Source organism: Crotalus tigris, unplaced genomic scaffold (genome assembly GCF_016545835.1).
Source record: "Crotalus tigris isolate CLP2741 ecotype Arizona unplaced genomic scaffold, ASM1654583v1 scf7180000017757.759095, whole genome shotgun sequence".
Taxonomy (NCBI): domain Eukaryota; kingdom Metazoa; phylum Chordata; class Lepidosauria; order Squamata; family Viperidae; genus Crotalus; species Crotalus tigris.
The window spans coordinates 308,169-325,494 of record NW_024096617.1 but is presented as its reverse complement, the minus strand read 5'-3'; the positions used below and the strand labels follow the sequence as shown (position 1 = coordinate 325,494).

General features: G+C 38.4%; 1 protein-coding gene across 3 annotated transcripts in view; it reads right to left on the bottom strand.

The window, feature by feature from the left end:
- Positions 1-17,326, bottom strand: part of BLNK (B cell linker) — a 124,263-nt gene that overhangs the window by 69,118 nt on the left and 37,819 nt on the right. For all 3 annotated transcript variants that reach the window (XM_039340930.1, XM_039340932.1, XM_039340931.1), the window contains one exon: positions 11,230-11,276. In XM_039340930.1, coding sequence (XP_039196864.1) covers positions 11,230-11,276 — 47 coding nt within the window. The remainder of the gene's footprint in view (positions 1-11,229; positions 11,277-17,326) is intronic.

Here is a 17,326-nt window from a genome sequence, read left to right as displayed (position 1 = left end):
TTATAATGATAATGAGGGTTTTGTTTGCAGGCAGCCGTACTATGACAACTATTTCTCACACACAATGACACCCTGGTACCAGACTTGCATAAATACCAAACAGATGGAAACTGTCTTTCTTCCACAAAAGGTGATTGCTTGCTTCTAATCCCTTACATAGAATGCTCAGGCGAAAAGCACAACAACACTGATGCAGTGGTCAACTTATGACCACTTACTTAGTGAATGTTCAAAGTTACAATCATCCCCCAAAAGATACTTATGACCCAATTCCAAAGTTCCAACAGCCACGCCCCAGTAATCAAAGGATTGCATTTTGGGCAGTCCTGCAACCAGCTTGCAATTACAGCCATTTGTAGCATCCTACAGTCACCTGAATGTGATTTATGAAGTTTTTGCCCAAAACTGGTGTTCGCGTCCAGTTTTCAGAAAAAAAAGATCTATGGTGAATAATGGGTTTGCTTAAAAGTTTGGCATTTCTTTAGTGACTGTGGATTTGCTTAATGAGTGCTGTAAAGAAAAGGTGTAGTAAAATTGGGTTAGTCACATGGGTGACCCACTCTATGACTGCTACAATTTGTGACTAATGGGCAGTCTCCATTATGGTCATAAGTAAGGTGACCAACTTTTTTACAATGAAAAGGAGGACACAAATAAATTGAAGAAAAAATATCGTAAATAAAAGAAACATTTTATTCATTGCAACAATAATACAGACAACTTGCATGTGCAAAGTTTGCCAGCCAGGTGTTTTGGCGCGCTCAGCAGCAATTCCTATTGGCTTTCAAAAGCCAGTAGTGGGAGTAGCACAGCTCATGCAAAAGCTGAAAAAAAACCCATCAAAAAAGGTGCCGGAACGCCGTTCTGAGCGTTCTATGAGGGAAAAAAAAAAGCCCTACAGATTAGTCTTCAAATATCGAAAAGGAGGACATGAAGGAGGACACTTTTTGAGGGAGGACAGAACTTACAAAAGGAGGACTGTCCTCCCTAAAGGACGGTTGGTCACCTTATCATAAGTCAAGGATTATCTGTATAAGTAAAAGTTGTATTTGATATGCAAAACTTGCTGGAATTAGGAGTGGCTGGGTGGGTGAATGGCTTCTAGCTGTTCTAGAATAAATCAGAAGGCTTTGTATGTCTATGCGCCTGTTTATCTATTTCTAGTCCAGGCTGTTGGAAGGAAACTTGCCATTTGCCACTGTCTATCAAATTAACTAATCTCAGCCAAGAACTATGCTGCATTGCAAACTTCTATTTAACTAACAGGCACAGATGAAAACAGCACCTTCTCATGTCCTATCTTTCCATCTTCATGATTCACTTAGCAACTGTTAAAATAACAGTTAATTTCCCCTGAGAACAAAACCTCCAAATGAAGGCACACAACTTCTGCTTTTGAGTTTGTTTTGTTTTTCTATTATCTGTTTCTTGATACCAAAGGTAGCTTTTATTGTTGCCTTGCTATTTGATATGAAAGTAGGCCAGATGATGTTGGGGTAATCAGCTTGCCTCAGTTTGGCATCCTCCAATATGCTAGGCCCCCTCATTAGATAACATCCAACAACCTCTGAACTTTTATGGTATTCTAACTGGGGCTGAATGAAACACATCTGGAAGACATCTGGTTGAGGAAAGTTGTTTAGAGCAAAAGGATGGTCACAGCTGGACTACAAGTAATTCTTGAGAGTTCTTATTTAACCCAGATCAGAATCAGGGTTACATCTTTAATGTTATGCTGTTATGCTTGTGTCACCTCTTGTCTTGCAAAGTGGAATAGATTTCTAAACCTTTTACGTTATGTCACTCTAAGTTACTTTTTTAAAAAGGCTTACAAGATCTGTTGATTGATTCATGAATATAAGTCATAAAATCAGCTGGCAGATGATAGTTCAGCCTTCAGTTCAATATAGAGGAGTTCAGGGTTGTCTGCATGTAAAAATGTTATTTGCTACTGCCATCTTTTTTATATCTACTGCAATACTCTTGGAAGGGGTTAATCTTTACTATATGCTAGCTGCACAGAAACAAAGGAAATAAATAAATGCATTTTATCATGGTCGGTCAAGTCTCAAAATGTCCAAGAATTAAACTGATAATCAGTCCTTCTGTGGTAGCTGATCTGTATGTTTCAGTTGATTCCTAAGTGTAATTTGCAAAGGCACAAGTCATGAAGGAAGAAGAACGGTGAAGAAATGTCAGCTTTCAAAATATCATATTTCGATGCCTGTAGATGCCTGCTCATGTCTGGATAATTTTGGTTCTGACTAGACAGATATTATGTGGGTTGAGGTCTGTTAGATTTAGCATAACTGATTACAACTCCATATTGAAGAAGCAGTTGGATGTTGAGTGGAAAGTCCATTCTTTGTTCAGTGTTATTATAGCCACGTTTCCCTTTTTTAATTGTTTGTTTGCCTATAGGATTTTTTTTTTTTTTGGTTAATGAATGATGAACTCATTCTTGTAAAATTACAGAACTCCCCTCAGTTGGTCATTCACTTCTCTGTAATCATCTGCCCATTTCTGGTACTTCTTGTCTGCTACTGCAAGAGAAATTTATTTATACAATTGTTCCTGCCACTTTTTACTCCATATTGCTAACTGTTGCTAAGATGCAGAACCATCCAAGACAATTATAGGATGGGCCTCTCTGGTTGCCTGAATGACATATATTTTGTCTTCCTCTGTTCTTTGGCACTGAGAGATAGAGTGGGAGAAAGAGAAGCAGGGGGGTAGCTTTTCTCATTTCACTTCTGGTGAAAAAGGTATGGGTCTTATGACATGACTTGCCTGATAAGGAACAAGTGGAGGAAGAGCTTGGTTACTTGTTCCAGGGATAGGACTGGTGCATTGTCATAATAGAAAGTACATAAATAACTTGAATGCTGAACGTGAAAGTGATAAGTCTTTAAAATGGTTGATGCATCTGTTTCCTGTCCATGTGTTGGTACAGCTACAGCGTTTGAGATTATAAATGTAGAACTTTTCATGCTTGGGTGAGAGACAAATTTCTTCTCACTTTTGAGACCCAGGTGCAGCATTTTCTGCAAAGCTGAACTACTGAAAAGGAGGCGTTGTCTTACAATGCAAACATTACGTGTATAATTTTTGGTCTTCTCTCACAAGTTGCTATGTTGGGCAAGGCAGATTGGTGATCCTGCTAAGTACAAGTATATTTACTTATATTAACTAATCCAAGAGGTAAATATATTCTTCTATAATATAATATATTATTCTTCTATTATATATATTAACTAATCCAAGAGGCAAATATATTCTTCTTGAAACAGGAATGTCCCTTTTGAAGAGTGCGAACTTCTTTGGTTTAAAACTGTCATTGCCTCAAGGCAATTGGTTTCTTTCTCTTGTAGCTATATTAATGAAGTTCAACATACATACTATGGCTACTATACAAGAAATGAAAAATATAAGCAGAGCCTTTGGGCATGTTCATCAGATGCCATGAATAATACAGATCAGCTCAACAGACTGTGGCCTGAACCAGAGAACAATTAACCAGTGGAACAGCTTGCCTTCAGAAGTTGTGGGTGCTTCATCACTGGAAGCTTTTAAGAAGAGACTGGACAGTCACTTGTCTGGAATGGCATAGGAGGAAGAACTTGAAGGTCCCTTCTAATTTTATTCTGAATTGAACTGAAATTGAAATAGAGGTCAACTGATAATTGACATCTTCATTGGAGCTGGAATGCTCTTCACCCCTGTACTATTCATGGATGCCACAGCGAGACCCAAAGACCTCTGTCTTTAAATACCATCTTGGTATTATAAGCACCGGACTTAATTACTTCTAACTAAATATTTACAAGATTGGTTTGTAAAAGAGCTTAGGATATTTTATGGAACATTTCTCTACCTCCAGAATCAGAATGCCAGAATGCTTTGCAGTCTTAATTAAAAAAAACTTACAAAGTTTTAGCAACTTGTTACTAAATTAATTGGATAGTTGGGAGGACCCACAAACAAACAAAACATAGTCTGAGGACTTATTTTAACAGAGATTCACAAGCTTTTTTTTTTTTATAAAAAAACCTCTGAATATATGAAATAGATACTTCTAATTTATAGTCATATGCCAATAAAGTGCAGATAAGTCTTTGACTTACAACCAGAATTGGGACTGGAATTGAAAAGCAAGACACCACATATTGTGGGGTCTAATAGATTTATACTCCATAGCAATGGATGGGTAAATGAGCTGTACAGGGATGCACCACAATGATTCGGACAGAAGCTAGCAATGTTTCATGAGATGTTGATGATCTCACCCTCAAGATTACCCTTGACCTCACATAAGATTGCAGAAATCAGTCCCCCCCCCAAACTATCACAATTTGCTTTTTGTCTTTAAAAAAGCAGCAATTAGGCAAGAATTGCCTAATTAAGAAAATGTTTCAAGTATGAAAAGTTCTCAGACCTTTTACTTAAAAGAGAACTTAGTTTCTAAAACTGATGCAATGTAACTTGATAATCCATTTTTTTGGGATTACTTTAACTTAAAATGAGGAAAACCCTCATATAATATGCTTAAAACATTTATGCCCCTTTTCCACTGCCCACTACTAGAGGAAATGCTGTACATGAAAAATGTTCAGCCTTGCTCAATCAAAAGGGTTTCTGTCAAATGCTGGACATAAAATCAGTATCTGTACAGCATAGCAAGATCTTGATTATAGCCTTAGACCAGCCTTTATACCTATAATAAAATACATTACCAATATTTGAAATTCTGTTTTGACCTTAGCAGGATTAAAAGCAAACATTATTTCTTACGTAATGTATTCAGTTCAGGCTTTTTAGTAACCTTACAAGCAGAGCTGCCTAGAATAGTTGAGAGTTGGATGGCATACAGATTTAATAAATTATTATTAGAATCAATGGCTTTTAAAACAAATTGATCTTGCTATATATGTTTGTTTAGTGCTGATATGTATATAATCATGTTGTATATGTATAATATGTATAAATCGTGTTGACTGTTATTTAAATCAGTGTTCCTCAAACTTGTCAACTTTAAGATGCATGGACTTCAACTGCCCAAATTCCTCAACCAGCTGGAGAGTTCTGGGAGCCGAAGTCCACACATCTTAAAGTTGACAAATTTGAGAAACACAGGTTTAAACCAATTTAAAAATCATAGCATAGTGTGAAGCGTGAAACCAACCAATATAGTGAAGATGACAACTGTGTTGTCAATGTACCATAAAAATAATATTAAGTTCAAATTTGGTAAAGGATATACCTTTGTCAGTAATAATAACAATATTAATATTGTTATTATAATACAGAGTTTCAGATATTGGTACATATATTTTATTGTATGTATATATTATATGTATAAAGACTGGTCTAAGACCATAATAAAAATTGCTTTATTATAGTAATATATAGTAATTATACCACAGTGAAGTTAACAAATATTTCTTTTCATACTTGATATGCATTTTAGAAAATAACACAATTAAAATAATTAGAAGTCTGGGATGTTGAGATGGAGCATTTGTGTTAAAACAGCATTTGTACACTGTCTGGCTTTTCCCAGCAGTCTGAATAAACAGGCACACACAAATCCCCAAATGTCTATGGAGATTCTCAGTCATCCAGGTCATGTTGTCCCAAAGGTGCTTTTTCAAAAGGCCACTAGACTTTGTTTTTCCTTGAAGATGCTTCGCTTTTCATCCAAGGAGCTTCTTCCATTCTGTAAAAAAGCTTCTTCGGAACTGAAGAAGCTTCTTGGATGAGAAGTGAAAAGTCTTCACGAAAAACAAAGTCCAGTGGTGTTTTGAAAAAGCACCTTTGGCACAAATCTTTAAACTTTAGATGGATGAAATTTATTGTAAAGAATCTAAGAAGCCATTAAAAAAGAGTTCCAGGAACTATAGCACATCAAATGCAACTGTTATATAAATTCTATAAATAAATAAATAACTGCTCATCTCACCAAAATGACTTTTCACAACATTATAATGAAACATCATTTAAATTCTTATATTCCTTTCTCAGTTTTTTCTTTTGCCCAATTTTGGTAATGGACAGATCTGAGATCAAGTTGTTTTCCTCTGACCATAGAAAAACTCTCACAAAATGCATTTTATCTCGTATCTTACAGTTTAAAACAGTGGATTCTAAACAGCTTAAGAATATTTTGAACAGAGAAGAATACTGAGAAGACAAATAAGTTTAAATGTATTAAAATCAGGTTTGGAGACTTTCCTATAAATAAGCCTCACTATATTTAGAGATCTAAATATTTTCTCTGGTCAGCTTGAATATAGGCAAATGGTCTAGTCAACTGAATACCAGTGCACAGGAATAGCTTCAGAATCATATCTCTACCTCCACCTACACAAGCTTCTGCAGAAGGCAATGAATTCACTACATCTTACTCCCCTTCCTAACTCTTATCATATTTCTTGATTTGAAATTCCCTCAATATAGAAAGTGCCAACTTTGCAGTCTAGCAAGGAAGAGAAAAATCCAGTTTCAAATATCTTTGTTGCAGGAATCTCTGTCTAATCATGGCAATGGGAAACTAGATTTCAGCACAGACAGATGGAAGAAAGGAAGAAAAGGAAAAATAAAGAAGGAAGGAAGAAGGAAGACAGACAGAAAAAGAAATAAAAGATGGAAAGACGGAAGGAAGGAAGGAAGGAAGGAAGGAAGGAAGGAAGGAAGGAAGGAAGGAAGGAAATGTTTGGAATCAAATAGGAAGTGTCAAAGGAGATATTAAACAAGTTTTTACCATATCAACCAATAATCCTGGCATCTTACGAAACTGATTTGTGCTACCGTTTACAGTATGTCCACAGTTTTTTTTTTTAAGTGGGTTAACATAGATTCTAAAAATTTGGAAGATTGAGATATGTTGTCCCATACACAGCAAATTAAAGTATTTGGAATATTTTGGCCAAAACTGTTCTTTTCCCCTCTTGAGATAAGAGTAGATGGGGTAGCTATAACCTGCTACTCAACTGCAGAAAAGTGGCTGAAATATTGTTCACAAGTAGCTCTCTTTGTCTATTTTTCTACAGGCCGGATTGTAATGAGAAGTTAGTATTGAATAATGTGCTACCAGTTTAGGAAATTTAAGCACATTTGACTATGCTATCTTTATGTTTTTACTATTAATTTATTACTGCCTGTCTGAAATATAACAAACTAGCAAAGTGCTCTTGTTTTTTGCTGGACCACATGGAAAAGTGCCACTGCTGCTTAATTCTTGTTTGTATAACTAATATTATAGCAGGAAAAACCTACTATTTCTGGAATTGCCAGGCTTTACAAAACCTGCAAGAAAACGTAGCCTTAATAATAAGACAAATTTTCAGAGATCCCAATGCTCATGTATGCAAACACTCAGAAAACCCATGCAAAGCCATTTTTAGCACCTTAGCTAAATTGAGTTTTGGCATTATGAAAATGTACCATGATGACAAAAATATATAAGATATATACAAGAGTATTTTAAAAATAGGAAACATTATCAATTTTGAATGTCCTAAGTGCATATCTAGAAAGAACAGGCAAATACTTAAAAAAAATATTTTTCTACATCTTCACCAGATTTATAAATTGTCTTGGTTTTTAGCTTTTCTATTAAGCTTGCCTAACTTTAATTGCCTTGCAATCCCCCCCCCTTTTTTTTTACCTTTTATTATATTGTAAGCCACCCAGTTACTATATCAATGAGAGGGGTGCCATAAATATTTAATAAGTAAATAAATGAAAGAGTATATAGATCTTTAAATTCATATCTATCACTTTATGATATTAGATAGCAACATTCTACAGAGGAGATTCTAGGAAAGGAATAGAGTCAAAACTGGAAATAAGACTGATCAAATCTGGATATCCAAATAATACGATCTTTATGAGGTTTTCGTGTATTTGCAACATTTCAAATATATGGGTGTGAAATGTGACGCACTAGCACTCATTCCAATTATTCCAGACACAATTCAGCTGTTCCTACCAAGCATTGCAAGAGCATCTAAATTCTAGTACTTTGTGTGTTGCAAAGAACTGGCATCAGTCTTAGAGATAATTGAATGGCTTCTGCCTGTAATTTAGAACACATCTCTAAAAGGTGATATAATTATGGGGCACTTGCTGTGTGAAAAATAGATAGTTCTTACCTTGTAAATTAGATGTTTACAAAGAAATGTTATTTTCCTGTACTTTTTACTTACTCGTGATTATGTTCTGAGGTCTATAGAACTTTAGAAGCTTTCTGAATAGAACATTTCTTGACCACCAAGCTCTCAATTGTACCAGTAATGGTGGTTTAACTATACGGTAAATCTGAGTTGACAGACTAATAGTGGAAAGAATTTTCAAGCCTCATGTCTATTAAAAAACATATGAGGGATTTTTTTGTCCCCAAATATTCCTGTACACAAGAGAGCCCATTTTATTGGTAACAGTAACGGCCAATTTTGAGAGGAAGCCACAAACATTGCTCAGATTCATTAAAACAAAGAACTTTCATTTTGCAGTGATTAAGAAAAGCAGTGAGAGCTGCAGTCTTTTTGAAGAGAAAGGAAAGTATAATAAGTCTATAAAGGAATGTAAATGTGCAGCAATGGAATTTGAATAGTATTTTGAAGTTACTCTTGGCCTGATGAGATAGAATTCTGTAAATCCACCAATGAAATAAAAATAATGCAGTGAGGTGTGTATCCATATATACTGTACCTTGACCTAGAAGCATAGAGTTGGCTATATTGTTTCCCATTGCTAAATATATTCCAAATAATTATTTAATGAAAGTTCTTATTTCCCTCCTGATCCCTAATCTTAATTCCTTCCATACCTTATCTTAGTCTATGTTGAAATTGTCAGCTGCCCACAACTTAGGCAGATATAATACACAGATATTGTAGAATATAATACACAGATGTTTACTATAATACACAGATATTTTCCCATGGTTCAAAGGGAAACAGATAATGAATTGATATGGGGTCATCAGTCAAAGTAGAATGAATGAATGAACTATAATGACAGTGTTAGATTGAATTTAATTTCTTTCAACCAGCTGCAACAGGCTTGTAGTTCTGAGCCAGAGACTGTGTTGTCTGGAATTACTAGACTATGGGGTCCTTGGTGCTTTTTGAACTTGATTATTTTCTTGCAGATGTTTCATTACTCAGCTGAGTAACCTCATCAGTGCTAGTAGGGAGTGGGGCTTACTCTCTGGTTATATACTAGTGGCTAGTCCTGTCAATGTTGGTGGGAGTGGTCTTGGAGGTTCCTTGATTAGTTGTTTACTGTTTGATTATTTGTCTGAATTAGTAGTTCCTTGACTGGGAATTGAAAGTCCCACCAGCATTGATAGGGCAAGCCTGTTTTATATATATAAACAGAATGCAAACTCCACTCCTTTCTAGCACTGATGATATTACCTAGTAAACTATAGAGCCATAGTGGTGCAGTGGTTAGAATGTAGTATTGCAGGCTAATTCGGCTGACTGCCAGGGGTTCGATCCTCACCAGTTCAAGGTTGACTCAGCCTTCCATCCTTCTGAGGTCAGTAAAATGAGGCTCTAGATTGTTGGGGGCAATATGCTGACTCTGTAAACCACTTAGAGAGGGCTGTAAAGCACTGTGAAACAGCATACAAGTGTTATTGCTATTGTTAGGTAATGAATTGTCTGCAAAAAAACCAAAACCAAAACAAAAAAACCACCCAAGTTCAGAGATCATCAAGAACTCCACAGTTCAATCCTTAACTGCTAGGATGCACAATCCTGACACAAAATCCAGTCATATTTGGAGATGGGCAGACTGGAGATGATCAGTCCTATTCGGTCCTATTTAAACCATTATCTTCTGAGATTTAATGTTTAAAATAAAATTCCACTGACATTTTCTTATACAGATAGTTAATAATTACACTTCTGTTATGGAAGCTGTTCTGTTTCTGATGTAAAGGCATTGAGATGAGGCAGAAGTAACAACAGTCTTCTCTTTATTTACTCTCCAACAGAACCAAAACAAAATGGCACAGATTCCTTTATATACCCCTTTACAGGGACAGTGTCAGCCAATCAATGCAACGGATTCTCCCACCTTGCGCGTGCGCAATAGGTTGGAGACAGCCTGTCTGGTCCCGGGCAACCATGTGGTCTGCCTGGGGCTCTCTGCAGCTTCCTGCACCTGCTGAGTCACACAGCAGGCCCAGGACATAACAGAAGCAGTCTTATCTAACCGGATGTCATAAACATAATCACTAGAAAGAGAAATTTTAAATATTTGCATTCATATCCAAAGAAGAAATGTATATAAGTATCACATTATACATTCAATGTATTTTTTCTTTAGAGAGAAAACAATAATATGTTGATATAGAGTTTATGCTAAATCATAGCTTATAAAAGTAGTTTGGTTTCATTAAAAGGCACTGATTTGTAGGCAATGAACTATGGATTCTCATATCATCAGATTATGATGCAGTCATATGTTTTTCTTTTGCTAGACGCTAGTTGGTTAATACTTGAATGGGAAACCTCCCGGAAATCTAACTGAAGACTATACTGGGAATTTTAAGAAACCTTTAGGAAAAAAGCAGTGGCCCAATATCTCCACATTACTGCCGAGGAAAAAGCATGGATATAGGAAGTTGTAGAAAGTCTTGAGAATGAGCTTGAATTGAGGGAACCATTTGCTTTTTAAATATTCATAAAGAACCATAATATCCTAGTGAACCAACATGTAGTGGGCAGTTTTAAAAATATAATGCAGGAGGTTTAAAAATGTATATATATTTGGATTCTTTAAAAATGATATGCAACGGCTGAATTAAACTGATGTCTTGTGATTGGAACTAGTCTAAATAAACATTCTGTTCTGGAAATGGAAGGTTCTAGAGAACTCCAGTTTGCTCTGGCTCTTAGCTATTTTGGGGCCGAAACGATGACTGGAATGCTACAAACTACTACTTGTTAGAGAAGGTTTATTTGCAGAGGACCAGAAGAGTGAAATGGTCTGGAAGAAGATGGAATGTTCCAGAGTTTTCATAATGTTCTAGATCCAGAGTAGAACATCTTGCATATATCTTTGAATATTAATCTGAAAAGATGATTCTGGATATATTATAAAAAAACCACAATTCAAACTAAAGACAGAAATACATAGACATCAAGGATTATTTTTCTATGTAACATTCAAAGTATACGTGTGTGAGAGTGTTTGTGTGAAAGAAAAACTTACGGCTGGTCCATTATACTAAATCTGTGTCTCTCATATTCGGATAAATGCTGAAAAAAAGAGAAAAAGAATAAAAACAGTGCTTATGCAGGAACAAATGCTAAATCAAATGAAGAGTTAACTGAAATCAACATTTACTTTAGCTAGAGCATAGTTTGCTTATTATACAGTATTAAGTAGACATATTCTTTTAACACCACTTTACGTTTATGATATATTGCAAGACAATTAAATCCAGGTTACTTATTAACTTTTTATTAGTAAAATACCCAGTAATTATCATGGAAGACAAGTGGCACAAAGTGTATAGTGCAAAAACTTCCCAGGAATATTACTTGAGAAATACAGTGGTTAATGAATAGTTATACAAATGACCAGCAAGGAATCATATTTTGTGTTTTTGTAGGATGCCACTACTCCACTGTGATTCTTTTTCATATGTGCATTTGAACTAAAGGGACGGGTTTTTAATCATAACACTGTGTCAGCCATATTGCAATTTGTGACCTTCTCTGTATGTTAGCTGCCTTGAGTGGGTGTGAGCAGGGTAGAATATAATCTTCACATTCATGATAAATGGTAAACAACTGTTTGAGGGCTTAAGTATCAGATTTTTTTTAAAGCTTAAAACCTTTCTTTTCTTTTATTAATTAAATATAATAAAAAGGAAGAATGGTTTGTCATGTGTGAATCAACTATAACTCACCGAATACCACAGAAAGGAATTACATTGGCTGCTTGGTAGCTTGACCATTTTTATTGCATTCCAAAACGACATACTGTAAACATTTCTGCCTTGTTGCTAACAAAATATGAGAGAATAATGTAGTGCCTCAGCATAACATCAGACTATTTTCCTATTCCAGCATATCTGCTTTTTGTTATGATTCTGCTCTAAATTGGGAAAATATGGCATTTCAGACACCAGAAAACCATCTATATTTAATACTAATCCTCTAATTATACTTTATCATAAAACAGAAACTCAGTTTTACATACTATATGCCATAATTAGGAGATGCATTACTCAGATGGAAATCAGCAAGTTCTAGTAGAACATTAAAATATAAAAGCCAAACCTAATCATTCTGTTATTGATGTCATGGTTTTCACCTTTGGTCTATATTACAATAAATATCAATATGCAGTAGTTACTCATATTTGTTATATTTTAAATACGCTCATACAGAAAAGGAAGGAGGGAATAGTGCATCAAGCTTTTAATGGCAAAAGTCACATGTGATGAAGAGCAGAAATAAATCTGTCAGGCTCAAATAATCAGGAACAGGAGTTGAGTTCAAAGCACTAAAAGTTTATTACATGCTACCTATATACAAGCATCTGATTTATTAATGGACAAGGCAAATTTGTGCTAGATAAGAGTCAATGGAATTCACTGGGGCACTTGTGACTGTGTAAGGATTCCAAACTGATGATGTATTTGACCCCGTCTTTGGGTTCTGCCTCATCATAGCCTACAAAATCAAGTCAAATATTTCTAAATTTCTTAAATCTTAGAACGAAACAGTTATGTAAAGAATAGGCATCCCTATTTATTTCCAGAAATAGGAATCAACATATTATTTCATTATTATGAGTGGGATTGTAAAACTATTTATTAACCTCCAAACCTGGCTTTAAACAATTTATAGTACTAAAACTCTATCTGTTTGTTTATAACCTTCAGTTAGCCCAAATGGTGCATTATAGTACAAAACAGTTTGAATCAATGTATTTCAAATCTACTAATTTATAGAATGTGTACAAAATCCAGGACCCATTAATCCTGTGTAACTGAAATTTAAAGGGATCTTCACACCAGTTGTATTCAAAAGTTGTGACCACGGATGTGTTGCTGTGGTTAGCCATGGTCACATGATTGTGATTTCTGATACTCCTGGCCAATGTCCCATAAGCAAAGTCAATAGGGAAGCTGGTAGGAAATCAGAAATTGCTCCTTCTCCCACTGCCTTTTTGCCTGCCTGTGGTCATTCTGTTTCTCTACTTAGGTAAGGTAATATCTCTACAATAAAAAATAGAAACATAAAATAACAAATAAAATAAAGACTCTTATTTCAGGGTTCCTCTCCCTCCAAAGTAGGATTGCTCTGGTTATGTCAGGTGCAAAAGAGGAAGTCCACAGGTGAAAATCCAGTTAAACTGATTTGTTGCTACGGATGCTTCTGCACAGGAATATTCTCAACTAATGATGAGTCCCTGCTTGGAGTTAGATAAGGATCAACAGAATTCAAGGAGGGTTTGTGACTACATAGAGATTCTAAGCTGATCCCTTTTTAAACTCCGTCTCCGGATTCTGCCATTCCTTTCCCTACAGGTTAACTACTTGAAAATCTGAAACAATTTTTTTTTCAGATGTTAATGATAATTTTAGAGGGAGTTTGGATTCATCTCAGCATACTTGATTAAGAGTCTCACAGATAGCCCTATGAATTGGCCATATTATTGGATCTTATACTTTTTAAAAAGAGAAGGAATTATTATAACTGTATATTTCAGTATTGCCTTTATGCCTTTCAGTCCAACATACACATACTGCTTGGTCATAAACAATACATTCTTAGGGCTACCAGTTCTGGGCTATGAAACATATTGAGATATTAGCAATATATTGGCAGATTCTGTATCTATTTGCTGCAATCTTGCAGTCATCAAGATTTTTGTAGCCCAGAGATGGCAGCTTTTTACATTCCTTAAAAGAGTGACTCTTCCCTGCCCTACACATTTTTTTATATCTAGGCCTGCTACTTAGGAGGTAACAACAGTAACCTCGATGATAAAAGAAAAACAAATGATTTTTGTCTCAAAGGAAACAGATTGTGTACTTCCTTAAAATAAACACTTTCCTCTTTAATATCTATTAAAGCATCGTTTCCTAAAGCAAAAATACCTGAGTGAACATGCAAAAAGCCTTCTTTTTCTCTCCTCCCTTTTTTTGGTCAAGGGACTGTATTGAAGATTTCATAAATGAACAAATGATATCCATTATCTGATAACATAACATTTAATTGTGCACTGAGACTTAGTTTGTGACCTACAATCTACATAATCCTCAGAGGTAACATTTTGTACATATAAAATTTAAAAAGAAATATTTTAATATTTGCAAGCCAGCAGATGCTTCTATAACAGTGGTTCTCAACCTTTCTAATGCCGTGACCCCTTAATACAGTTCTTCATGTTGTGGTGACCCCCAACCATAAAATTATTTTCGTTGCTACTTCATAACTGTAATTTTGCTACTGTTATGAATATTAATGTAAATATCTGATATGCAGGGTGTATTTTCATTGTTATGAATTGAACATAATTAAAGCATAGTGATTAATCACAAAAACAATATAGCAATGCTCGCTGGAGAAGCTTACTCTTCCTTGCTCAAAAATGTTGGGAGGGAGGGAAGGGGAAGGAAAGAAGGAAGATTGAAGGGGAAAGGAAGGAGATGGAGAAGGAAGGAGATTGAAGGAGAAAGGAAGGAAGGAGAGAGAGATTGAAGGGGAAGGGATGGAGATGGAGATGGAAGGAAGGAAGATTGAAGGGAAAGGAAGGAGATGGAGAAGGAACGAGATTGAAGGGGAAAGGAAGGAAGGAAGGAGAGAGAGATTGACGGGGAAGGGATGGAGATGGAGATGGAAGGAAGGAAGGAAGGAAGGAAGGAAGGAAGGAAGATTGAAGGGGGAAGGAAGGAAGAAAGGAAGGAGAGAGAGATTGAAGGGAAAGGGATGGAGATGGAAGGAAGGAAGGAAGATTGAAGGGGAAAGGGAAGCAAGGAAGGAAGGAAGGAGAGAGATTGAAGGGGAAGGGATGGAGATGGAAGGAAGGAAGGAAGATTGAAGGGAAAAGGAAGGAGATGGAGAAGGAAGGAGATTGAGGGGGGAAGGAAGGAAGGAAGGAAGGAAGGAAGGAAGGAAAGAAGGAAGGAAGGAGAGATTGAAGGGGAAGGGAAGGAGATGGAAGGAAGAAAGGAAGGAAAGAAGGAAGGAGAGAGAGAGATTGAAGGGGAAGGAATGGAGATGGAAGGAAGGAAGAAAGAAGGATTGAAGGGGAAAGGAAGGAGATGGAGAAGGAAGGAGATTGAGGGGGAAAGGAAGGAAGCAAAGAGAGATTGAAGGGGAAGGGAAGGAGATGGATGGATGGAAGGAAGGAAGGATTGATCTATCTTTGGAGAGTCATGTTTTTCCAGATGGTGATGAACTGCAAATCCCAGCATTCCCCACTCTTCCACAGTGCTTTTTAGGGCTGCTGGGGGTGGTAGTCCAGTAAGGTCTGGAAACACACACAGATGCCCTCCGACGGCAAGGGAGGCAGGCTGGGCGGTGCGGTGGAGGCTCTGGCACGGCACAGAGGGTGGCCGGGGGCGGAGCACGGCCGGGCAACCAGGATGTGTGGGGATCGGCTCAGCGCCGCAGCTCAGCTCAGCCAGCAGTAGCAGCAGCAGCAGCAGCAGCAACACGTTGCCTGAGCAGGGTGGGAAGAGAGGGGGTGGTGGTGGCAAATCATGAAAGCAGCGTCCACACACTCAGGGTGCAAACGCCTTGGACCGTTTGGCTCCCCCACTCCTTTATTTATCTGCCACAAGCTCGTGCAAACAAGCCCCATGGAGTTCTGAACAAGCGGTTGTTTTTTTTAAAAAAGCTTTCAGCAATGAGGCAGAAAGGGGAACTCGTTCACGGTTCTTTTTTTCCCCTTTCTTGGCGACTGGGAAGGCGGTCTCTTTCCTCTCTCTTTCTCTCTTTTCTCTTTCTCTTTCTCTGTTTCCTCCCTCTTTCTCTTTCCTCTTTCTTTTCCTCTGTTTCCTTTCTCTCTTTCTCTCTCTTACGGCAGTATCGTCGGGGGTCCCCGCCGCCCCTGGCCTCTGCGTGTCCTCAGCCGAACAGGTGGGGAGGGGGAACAGGATGGGAGGCAGTGGCTCCAACAGCAGTGGCAGTGACAGGGCAGCATTGTCGGGGTCCTTGCCACCCCCGGCTCGTCTGCCGCTCCCGCTGGGACTCTGCGCTGCCCGGCCTTGCCCTCTGCCCATCTATGGAGCCGCGGTGGAGGCAGCGCCTGCCCAAACTGCCTGGGGGGGCAGCAGGAAGGAGGAGGGCGAGGAAGCAGTCGCCCTAGCTGGGACTCCGCGCTGCCCGGCCTCGCCCTTCGCCCATCCAATGGAGCCGCGGTGGGGGCTGGTGCTGCATGGCCCCTGCCAGCCCCTCGTCCAGCCCAGCTGCTCCCCCCAGGCACCCCTCTTGTCCTGGCGCCTGCCCGAGCCACTTTGGGGGCAGCAAGAGGAAGAAGGGGAGGAGGAAGGGGAGGGCAAGGAAGCCGCCGCCAGCGCTGGCCCCCAGGAGGCGGCTCTCCTCTCCTACCTTTGCTGCATCTCCTTCTTCCTTCCCAGCAGCCTGGATTCTGGTGCGCCTTCCCAGCCAGCAGGTCCAATGGTCGGGCTGGCTGGGGATTGCAGGGGCTGGTCTCCCTTGGGCCTTGGCTTGTGGGAGGGCTGCCCTGCTCAGTGGAGCCTCCAGCGGGCCGCTCCCAGCAGGGATCCCGGGGCTTCCCCAGGCGGCTCCAAGCTACGAGGCCCTGGCCATGCTTCTCCCAGGGGGTGAGGCACCCGGGCGCAGAGCCAATCAGAAGCCCTGCAGGAGGTAAGTCCGCCTGAGAGAGAGAGAGAGAAGGGAAGCAAAAGTGCCTCTCTGTCTCTCTCTTTGGAAATGGCGGAGGAGGCCATGCGGAGACAGAAGCGGAGCGGTGTCTCGGTTCCTAAGACCATCGGAAATATGTGTTTTCCGATGGTCTTAGGCGACCCCTGTGAAACGGTCGTTCGACCCCAAAAGGGGTCGCGATCCACAGGTTGAGAACCGCTGTTCTATAAACTCTAGCAATTAGTCTGGACAGCCCCGACACTAAAGTAATATTATATTATCTCTTTTCTGTGCTTTTGGTTGTGATCAACTGTTTTCCACAGCCAGAAACAAAAGACAGAGGAAACACAGAACTAATAACATATTGAACAATCATAAGTGAAAAGGGTTTATAAAATATGCAGTGGTGCATAAACTAACTTTAGAGTCTGTATCTTTATTCAAAACATTTACAAAAT